General features: G+C 34.0%; 1 protein-coding gene across 6 annotated transcripts in view; it reads left to right on the top strand.

Annotated features, from left to right (window-relative positions):
• Positions 1-5,983, top strand: part of LOC118187950 (glutamate receptor ionotropic, kainate 2-like) — a 588,918-nt gene extending 582,935 nt beyond the window's left edge. For all 6 annotated transcript variants that reach the window (XM_085815148.1, XM_085815167.1, XM_035358255.2 and 3 more), the window contains one exon: positions 440-5,983. In XM_085815148.1, the coding sequence (XP_085671274.1) occupies positions 440-702 (263 nt within the window). In that variant the 3' untranslated portion in view covers positions 703-5,983. The remainder of the gene's footprint in view (positions 1-439) is intronic.
• The last annotated feature ends 4,273 nt before the right edge of the window (positions 5,984-10,256 follow it).

Genomic DNA, 10,256 nt, shown 5'->3' on the forward strand with positions numbered 1-10,256 from the left:
TTAATTTTTCAATTAAATCGTCTTTTGGAATACTTATGTTATGTTTTCTTTACCTCCGTTTCGAAAACCAAGTTTTCAGTAAGAATTGATTACTCGTTAGAAAAAGACTTTTTGGCACGATGCTTAGATAACCTGCAAACGAATAATTAGAGCATTATGCATCGAAAGGCATTATGTTGTATTTCCATCAAAATGGATTTTTAATCAATACAAATAGCTGAACAAAAGCTATTTAAAGTTTAAAAATACCAAGCAATAGCTCCGTAATTGAACCATTTCTAATTTTCAGATTTGTATATCCATGAAATATAAAATTTTACTGTTCTTAAATGAATAAAAATGTTATATTGTTTGTAATTCAATTCTTAAAGCTTAATTTTGAATTTTTTTATTTAGAGTTAGACATTTTATGCTTGCGTTTTTTTCTTCACTTTTACAGCAATCCCTGTGTGCAGAGATGGCGGAGGAGCTTCGCTTCGCCGTGAAGTGCCGAGCTTCCCGCCAACGCCCAGCCTTGCGTCGCCAATGCTCCAAGTGCATCCCCGGGACAACCTATGTCCCAGCCGCGATGGAAGTGCCCCAGGAGAATGGCATCATGCAGATGATAGAGATGAGGAAATCGCCCATCAACTTCGACTGTGGCGATTCCTAGTCTCACCAGAGAACAGCAACAGCAGTATCAACAACAGCCCGCTACACTGAGCGGCGACTTCAGCGCCCCCAAAGGGGTCATCATCTCTGTCCTGAGTTGGACCGAAACAAAAATATCATTTAGCACGCTTTCGCCGTCATTTTCTACCCATTTGGCATAGCTGAATAAAAGAAATTCCATCTTGATATAGAATTGATTCAGCAGAAAGCCTTTTGGAATATAGATGGCAGTTGGCTTGCTGACCATTAACTTCCAATATGTAACGTCATCAACTTCAGAACGACATTGGAATCTGTTGCATTTCTTGGAGATGATAAAATGATTGTATCATTCGTAGTAAATCCCATCCTTTACGTTTTGTACATCATATTATTTTGTTTTTACCAGTGATATATATATTGTAATCATTCTGATTACTGTACTGTCAAAATGGAATGTGCTGATTTTATTGTCGATGTATGTTTACTGAATATCATTGAGGGCTTTTCAATGAACGTTGATCTTAGCAAATTATGAATTTTAAAGAACTTTCCGGATGTCTATCTCAGGAATCATTATCGATTCTAGATGTCCCTTCATGTATCCTGTAACAGCAATGCTGTGCTTAAGAAGTTAAACTTTTACACTTGGGAACGTTATGAGCTTTATCCGACCACAAAGACCACGTTCTCGGATGCTGAGCTTTACAGGTGCAGACAATGGGCAATTAAAATATGATCGACGTATTTTTATGGAATCCTATATGTAATTTAAAATTTATTGTAGCAACCATTTTATAATGGAAAGGCTATAAACTGTGCTCAAACAAAAAGAAAATCTCATAATCAGGTCACAATTGAAGCAAAATTCTCGATATGTTTACTTTCATTATGATAGCTTTTGCGTGTACCGCAAGAGATAATTAGTAAATTATTAACTGCTGATTTTAGATATCCTTTACCTCTGGTAAGGTGTTTTTAGTGAAATATTTAAATATGCTATGAAACCTTTCATCAAAGATTACTGTTATGATGAATTTTTATTTGAATATTAGAACAAACATTGCCTAATTTAAATGTTTGACTGTTTGCCAACTCATACTCTACTATTTATAGTTGCAGAAAAGTATGTCAGTAGTAACCGCTATTTAGACTTAGTTTAGTACTAGATTTAGACAGGTATTTCTAACATTTACCACTTTTTAGATCCGAACATGAATTTTCTTCGTATACGTCTCAACATTAATCGCATTATTTCAAATTTATCTCATTCCTTTAAGTTCATGAAAATGATTTATTTATTTGTGATATCTTTGAGCTGGGGACCATTATTTAGAAACTTACTATTCATCGAATGTTACGAAGAAGGAAAAAGCTGTAGTATATCATTTTTACAATGTAAACTAAATAAAAGTTGCGAAACTGGAATCTAAGAATAAGAAAGTATATCTAATGTTGCTTATGAAATTAAGGATAAGTTTGCCTGTTTAAGATCATGTAAAAGCTTTCACTCAACATGAATTTTGTCTTCGGGTAATGTAAACAACAGTACATACAAAATTTTAAAGAATGTCTTGTAAACACATAGCAGTTCCAATAAGTATGGCGAAGGTTTAAATTACAAACATTTTATCAAATTCGCATATTTTATTCTATATCTAAACCTGAAGGGCTCTAAATTTAAATTACATTTATAACCTTTTTCTTTTGAAGCGTTATAACAGCTATGTTTTCAGATAACTTGATATCATAAAACGTGCACAATCATCAGACATTGCTATAAGAAAAGCAAGCCGATAGGAATGCAGTTTCTTAACATTAGAAATCTGTTATTTAATTCCAACTACACATTTAACAAATTTTTATCTGGAAATATGATGCAGATTATTTAGTAATACAGTAATTCACAGTAATAATAAATTTATTCATTTGATGTTTCCAAATAACGCGGTTAAGAAATTGATAGGGATAATAATGTAATATAACAGAAGTATGAATAATCGTAACAAGTATGAACACGGTAACGAATTGGAAACTTTCCCTAAATCACAGAAATAACTGAAAACAATAAAAATAAAAATATAATTATAAGTATCAACACAAATACGTGTATAAAAACAAAATGTGGTAGATAATAAATAATTATAGTTAATTAATATAATAAGTACATAAGCAATTTAAAATTTAAGTATAAAAGCACGTAATGAAATGTTGTTACGGAATAATTATTGATAATGCGTTTATTCAACAAATGTGATTTATGATTGGAACGATTCCTTTAGTTATGGACAATATAAGGCATCCACGAAAAGCAGACGTTAAATTTCAGAACACGAGTAGCATCCTGATTTTTGTATCAGTTGAATTTGTAAGATTTCTGTATGAAAATGTGAGAGTACTTTCTTCCAAACTATATGATTTTACACGCAAGCGCAATAACCAGTTATAATATTTAGCTCAATTTATCTTTTTGAAATAAGATGTCTTCGATAATATTATTTTTAATCCTGCACTCTAAGTAAAAGTTTACAAATCATTAAAGATACTAGAATACTAATAAAGAAGCAATAAATAGAAACCTTTAAAACACTCCTGCAGTATATCTCTAAAAAATGCATTGCGCGTTTGAATGGTCTGTTTCGTAAAATATGATGATGAAGTTTGTTTGCTGATTTCGTAAATAAGTACTAAATACACCAGCACTTATCTATTTATAAAACTTTGATTGACATACGAATAAATTTAATAACCGAAGCATCCTGATATCGCTATTATATAAGATGGTTTCACATTTTTCTAAATGTTTGAAGCTATACGAATAAGTGACAAATTATCTTGGTACATCCTTTTAACGTAAAATTTAGCGAATAAGAAATGCATTATCTTAGCATATTTTTAGAGATTAAGCTGCCTGCCAGTACGATGATCCTTATCAATTTTTACAGTGCAGTTTTCACAATCGCACTTTACGATAAATTACTTTATAGATTATTGAAAACAAACGCATGTTTAACATACATTATACGCAAAACAGATTAAATTTAAAATAATATTTATAGAGCAATATATCTCAAATTTACGCTCATGGAAAGTTATTTATATAAAAATCATTCCTAATGGGAGATATTTTTACATGCGGTTTCTATATCTATATTTTCGTTTGTTGGCTTTGCCTATTGTCAGTTTTTGAAGTTACCATGGAAACACAATACAAAAAAAAATAAACAGTACGCGTTAAAAAACACTTAGGAAGGATTACAATAATTTACAATTAATTTACAAAAATAATCAAAAACTCTTCTCTTGGAAATAAACTGATTAAAACCGGGAGATCAGTTAATATTAATATTTTTACGTGCCAAGTTTTAAAATCTTTTTTTCACTGTCAAATTTGGAACGCAGAAAAAGCACATATTCAACATTTTCCTCGCCACCGAAGCTGATATCATAAAAAGTCTCTGAACCCAACTTAAATCTGCTCAGATAACCTTTAAAGTTTTTATGGCGATTAAGGGAGTGGGATAGTCAGTCATATCTAAAATTCATTTAACTACAATTATTTAATACATATTTACCTCTTTTAGAAATCTTCTAATCTATTATTTATTAGTTATTAGTTATTTTATATATGGTTCAGAATGTTTTAAAACTAAATATTAAAGTTCCTTACTTTTATTTTATTTGAATTTTTTAAATAATTACTAGACCTATTTTAAAAATTCAAAATATAGGAATTTTAAACTTTTGCTTGACAATTACAAAATAAATTCTTGAACAATAAAATAATGCGAGATTTAGAATGTTTTGAAATTTAATTTTTGTTGACGTCAGCAAAGCCAGGCGAAAGTAATAATAATTTTCATTTTATTTGACTAAATTAATTCAGAAAATATAAGTGTATTTTTCTTGCATATCAAAGTATTTGCAACCATCATTTATAGATTCAAGCATTCTTGAAAGTACTTCAGATTATAAAAATAATATCCCAAACATAACTGACAATATTAAATAAATCCTAAAGTTAAAAATAGAATACATTAAAAGATGTTACTTACAGTATAAAATTGCAGTCTTGAAAAAAATTGGCTTGTAAAAATTGGTCACATGATAGACTAATTGTAGTCGCATCAATTAGTTACTTAATTAAATTAATAACTGCTAAACTTTACTATAATTTTACTGTTAATTGTTAAATTTTACCGTAATTCATAGAGTTATGCACAGCAAATCAGAGCAGTAAATGGGCTACGAAACAACACATAATGCTTATCTTCACTAACCTTTCATGTTCATAGCTTTACAGGGCTTAAGAGTGTTGTGGTTTTCTCTATGTGATAACAAATTTTATTGTTATAGGTTATGTACTGCTAACCCTTGAACAAGGTGGGGATGAGAAAGTATGCGATATCGACTTACGTTTAACATTCTGAAGACTTACTTATTAATACTCTACTTTTGTACGTTTATAATAGCCAGTAAACAACATTTTGAAAGTTTTAGGTATGCGTAAACATCTAAAGATATCATATTTTTACAAATGCGTTAGCTAGAAAATTAAAAATATTTTAAAGCAAAGCAAAATTATAGAACAATAAGAAAGAAAATTTACATTTACAACAAAGAAACGTATCTATAGACGTCTAAATTTAGAATCTTTATTTATAACTTAAGGTGTTTTACGCATTGCTTAAAAAACACAAAAGGTGTGATGCCTTTTTATTAAGATTCCCTTATATTTTAAATGAAAAATGTTACAAAATAGACTAACATCTTCATTTTTGCGCATCCGCGACTGACGTAGCTCTTACTTAATTATGCTAAATTTCAAGCTAGTTTAGCTCAATAGTTTCAAGCTAAGCCACCAGATTGAAACATTAAATTATTCGGTGCTTATGACAAAAATTTCCAACTGATAATTTCCAGTCATGCTCATCATGGTGAAATTTCTTGTAAATCCACTAAATATTTTCATGCTTTGTGAAAATTTAGTTCTGTTTAGGAGATGAAACCTCTACAAACTGACGTACTGCCAATGAAAACCTATTGTTATGTATTGTTTGAGTGTTACTCTGGCAGTTGGCTGCAAATTATGGTGCATATTATTCGTGTTATATTTGATGTAACACCAAAGAAAATATATATTGTGTAATTATTTTTAAGATGGCTATGTTTTGAATTTAGACGTAGTTTCTATTACGATATTTGCCCTCGTGACAGCTATAGGTGTCCCAGCTATGCAGCGACACTCAACAACCTTGCGTGTCATGTAACAAAGCTGAAAATAAAAGGTAAATGTCCGTTGAAAAGTGTATATTTGTAGCCAAAATAAATGAATAAAGACTAATATGTCTGTTATGTGACTCCTGTAATTTATTCAAGAAACTCATGAATTTGCATAGTACACCTTTCCTATATGGACTAGAAATAATTATATGCATCACCAAATCTATTCCAGTTAGGATCTGAATGCTAAAGTGAAATATATTTTGATTTTGAGCATAAAATTATCTGAAATTTGTTTATAAAAAATATAATCCAAATGAAATATGTAGAATCTAAGTAAGCAACGAAATTGTCTTAGAAAAAAGTCAAAAGTATTTTTGGTTATTTTAAGTAAGTTGCTTCCTTTTTTACTTTCTTATAAAGGAAGAAGTATTGTAACCGCGAAAGATTTGGATATCATATTTAAATGAAAATATCATATCCATTTTGACCGCTCTCGATTCCATTTGAGCGATATTTTTGCTTTATATTTGTATGTACGGACAGAATAAACGACTCTTTTACCAAACCGGAATGTGAAATGGATTCAGAAGCGATTTTTCGTGACGTCTATACGTACGTAGATATGTATCTCGCATAACTCAAAAATGAGTAGCATCAGAAATCTGCAATTCTGTACTTTATACTGCTATAACATGTAGATGTGCAACTCCCATTTTGTTTGCAATCGGCCGCATCAAAAGTGTGTAAATCCACTCTGTTACGCGACTCGATGAGCTAAGTTTTTTTATTCTTATATGTTTTTAAATTGTGCATTTTTTGCTTTAAAAGTGATTGAATTACATTATTCTTATATCCGGTTAAAGTTTTTATGCCTTAGTGAATCTTCATGCAATAGTTGCATAATTGTCAACGATTTAAAAGTTGTTTAAGTTCCACTATGCCTAACGACTGCCTAACGCCATTTGTTTACATTTGAAGCTTAATAGCATACAGAATTAAGTCAGTTTCTGCACCACCTTTAGTGTCTTTTTGCCGAATGGGGCCAAACGTTCTGCTCACCGAAAATCTGTCCTTCTGGCTAATTTTAATTAATTTAAACTCTAGTTTTAATTGTCAAAATCGTCTTTTAACGGTTTTAAACTCTATTTAATGTTTCAGGATTTTCTGTATTTTACAATTTTTAATGAAAACATTTTAAGATTTTATGTAGTTTTACTTGCTGCGAAATGAGAACTGATTTGATTGAATGAGAAGTACATCTCTAATGAAATTCGGGGAAATAAGTTTAAATGAAATAAAACAATGAAATTACATAAAATTAGTTAAATTCCATTCATACTCGGAAGGATAATTTTTCATCGCTTAATGTTATCATTCGGTTAATGTTACCAAAATAATCGCGGACAAACGTCATCACATGAAGGGGCTCCTATTGTACATCTGAATTATATAAGCGCTTTTTCTCACACATTTTTTATGAACTTACACATGTCTACAATTTTATTTACTGCCTCTTTAATTTTTTGTTTATGAAGTTATATACACCTGAATTTTATGAAACTGCCCTAACAATTCTATATTTTCGCGTATTCATACACTCTAGTAAAACGGTAACATATGCAAAAATTGCATGCCAAACTTCGATTAGATCGTAGAGCCACATACAATTTTTCGAAGTCAGGAAACCAAAGAAATGCGTAATGCCCTAGTCGGGATTCGAATTCCAAATCTTTCTATGCTGGTCGAAATGTTTTCCAGTTACACTACGAAGGCACGCGGTAAGAAGCAAGAACGCCCTTGCATTCTCCCTTACCTCAAGGTTGACCGAGGAGGTGGAACCTAATCGCCAATCGCAATGGTAACAAATTAGCATCCGCCATCTTTTAGCTCTGATATTACTTGTACAGATTATTACAATGTTTGAAGTCGGGGAAAATGAAGTATCAGAACTGCTCTTGGGCGAATACGAACTCCAGAGGTCCGGATTTTAAGCGATTGTGCTTCCAATTACACCACGAAGGCATGTAGTAACGACGAAGAAAATACTTATATTGTTCCTCACCTAAAAAGCGACTGAAAAGGAGTGAACCCAGTCGCTAAATTCTAGCGGTCACAAAATCCCCATCCACCACCTTTTAGATACCACATGACATGGATCGCAATTTTTTATGAGTTATACAGTATAAGTGTGTGTTTCTCAATATTATCGTTAAGCGTCACCCTAATAGCTTCAAGTGTCAATTTTTCTTACCCATTGAAAGTAATTCCGAACTGAACTTACGAATATCTCACAGATAACTGTATTCATAATAATACAGGAAAGATCAGAAGGTTACTGGTTTGATACATTACATTAAAACCGGAAGCGAAGATTACATTATATTGACACAGATTTTAAATACTGTATATGGTACTTACTCCAAAAAGAGCTGCTCCGACATTTAGGCGTTAGGACAGTGTTTAATCCTCGTGATGCCTCAACTTTTGGTACTTTTAAATATGGTGGTATAAGAAAGTCCACCATGAAGTCATCCTTTCCTTTAGGCAGATAACATTCACATGCATGTATGAATATGACAATAATACACAGACTACAAATACGTATTTGGACACCTATGCAAATGACGATATCTGCGGTCCTAAGGTACATCACGGATTCCGCTGGTATATATCGTGTAGGAAACAGCATCGGCTTTAGTCGCATGCAAGATTCCTCGCAGTTCGGAGCTCTCTGATTTCGAGAAAGGTATAATTATCGGGTATTACAAATGTGGCCGATCCTTAACGGACATATCTAGCGATCTGAAGTACCCAAAATCAACAGTGGCCTATGTGATTAAGAAGTGGAAGGTGAGCAGTGATTGTCGGAATGTGCCCCGAGTCGGCAACCAACGAAACTGGCAGATAGAGACCGACGAGTGCTGTCCAGAGAAATTCGGAAGAACCGCACCCAACCGATTGCCCTCATCCGCGAGGAGTTTCAACAGGCATCCGGGAGTATTGTTTCAATGAATACCATCCGTAAGGAAGCACATCTGCTTGGTTTTCATGGTCGTGCTGCTGCCCATAAGCCTTTGATTACAAAGTCCAACCGCGCTGCTCGGTTAATATGGTGCAAAGCACATCGAAATTGGGCCGTAGATCAGTGGAAACGGATTCTTTGGAGTGACGAATCAAGGTTCACCCTTTACCGTTCGGATGGCAGGGTCTGGGTTTGGCGTCTACCTGGAGAACGTCTCCTGCCAGAATGCATTGTGCCAACAGTCAAGTTCGGAGGAGGTGGAATTATGGTCTAGGGGTGTTTCTCCTGGTATGGGCTGGGAACCTCAGTCCCCATTCATGGTAAGCTCAACTCCAATGCCTACTGCACTATTCTGGATGACAATGTGCTTCCTACGTTGTGGCAGTTTTACGGGTTGGACCCCTGTTACTTTCAGGACGACAATGCCAGTTGTCATGTCTCGACGTTAACCAAGGATAGGTATGGTGCCAATGGAGTTCATCGAATGGACTGGCCTATCCAAAGTCCAGACCTGAACCCTATCGAGAACCTCTGGAACGAGTTGCATCGCCAAATTCAGGGGTGCACTACCCGTGCAAAATCGGTGAAGGAACTTCTATGTCTTCTCCAAGCCGAGTGGAAGAAAATACCACTAGCTGTCATACAAAGACTTGTGGAAAGTATGCCCCAGAGGGTCCACACTGTAATTACCTCTCGTGGAGGCTCTACCAACTATTGATTTTGAATAAAGTTAGTTTTTCTTTTCTATCACAGGTGTCCAAATACTTATTGGTAGTCAGTGTATAACCTCTCGAACTTGTATCAGTTCGAAATCTGCCTTTGTGAGCGTAATTATTGCGTCTCCAAAGACGAGTTAAAACGTGTCCTTTCCACGGGTATTTCAGACAGAAATTTCCCGTGTTTACAAGAAGCTTAATAATAGAGCTAAAAAGGCCAAAAAATGGGTTAGCTGGAGTGATTGTAACAGTACACTGATAGACAACAGTAATAGCAGCTCAGAGAGCAATTGCTTAGAAAGAGCGTAGAAAACCTTACGACCATGAAACCCTAGCCGATGTGCTTCCTTACGGATGGCATTTATTGAAACAATACTCCTGGATGCCTGTTGAAACTCCTCGCGGATGAGGGCAATCGGTTTGGTGCGGTTCTTCCGAATTTCTCTGAACAGCACTCGTCGGTCTCTATCTCCCAGTTTCGTTGGTCTGCCGACTCGGGGCACATTCCGACAATCACTGCTCACCTTCCACTTCTTAATCACATAGGCCACTGTCGATTTTGGGTACTTCAGATCGCTAGATATGTCCGTTAAGGATCGGCCACATTTGTGATATCCGATAATTATACCTTTCTCGAAATCAGAGAGCTCCGAACTGCGAGG

This window comes from Stegodyphus dumicola, chromosome 1, assembly GCF_044657685.1.
Source record: "Stegodyphus dumicola isolate Sdum_Otavi_A_Nest chromosome 1, ASM4465768v1".
In the NCBI taxonomy this organism is placed as follows: Eukaryota; Metazoa; Arthropoda; class Arachnida; order Araneae; family Eresidae; genus Stegodyphus; species Stegodyphus dumicola.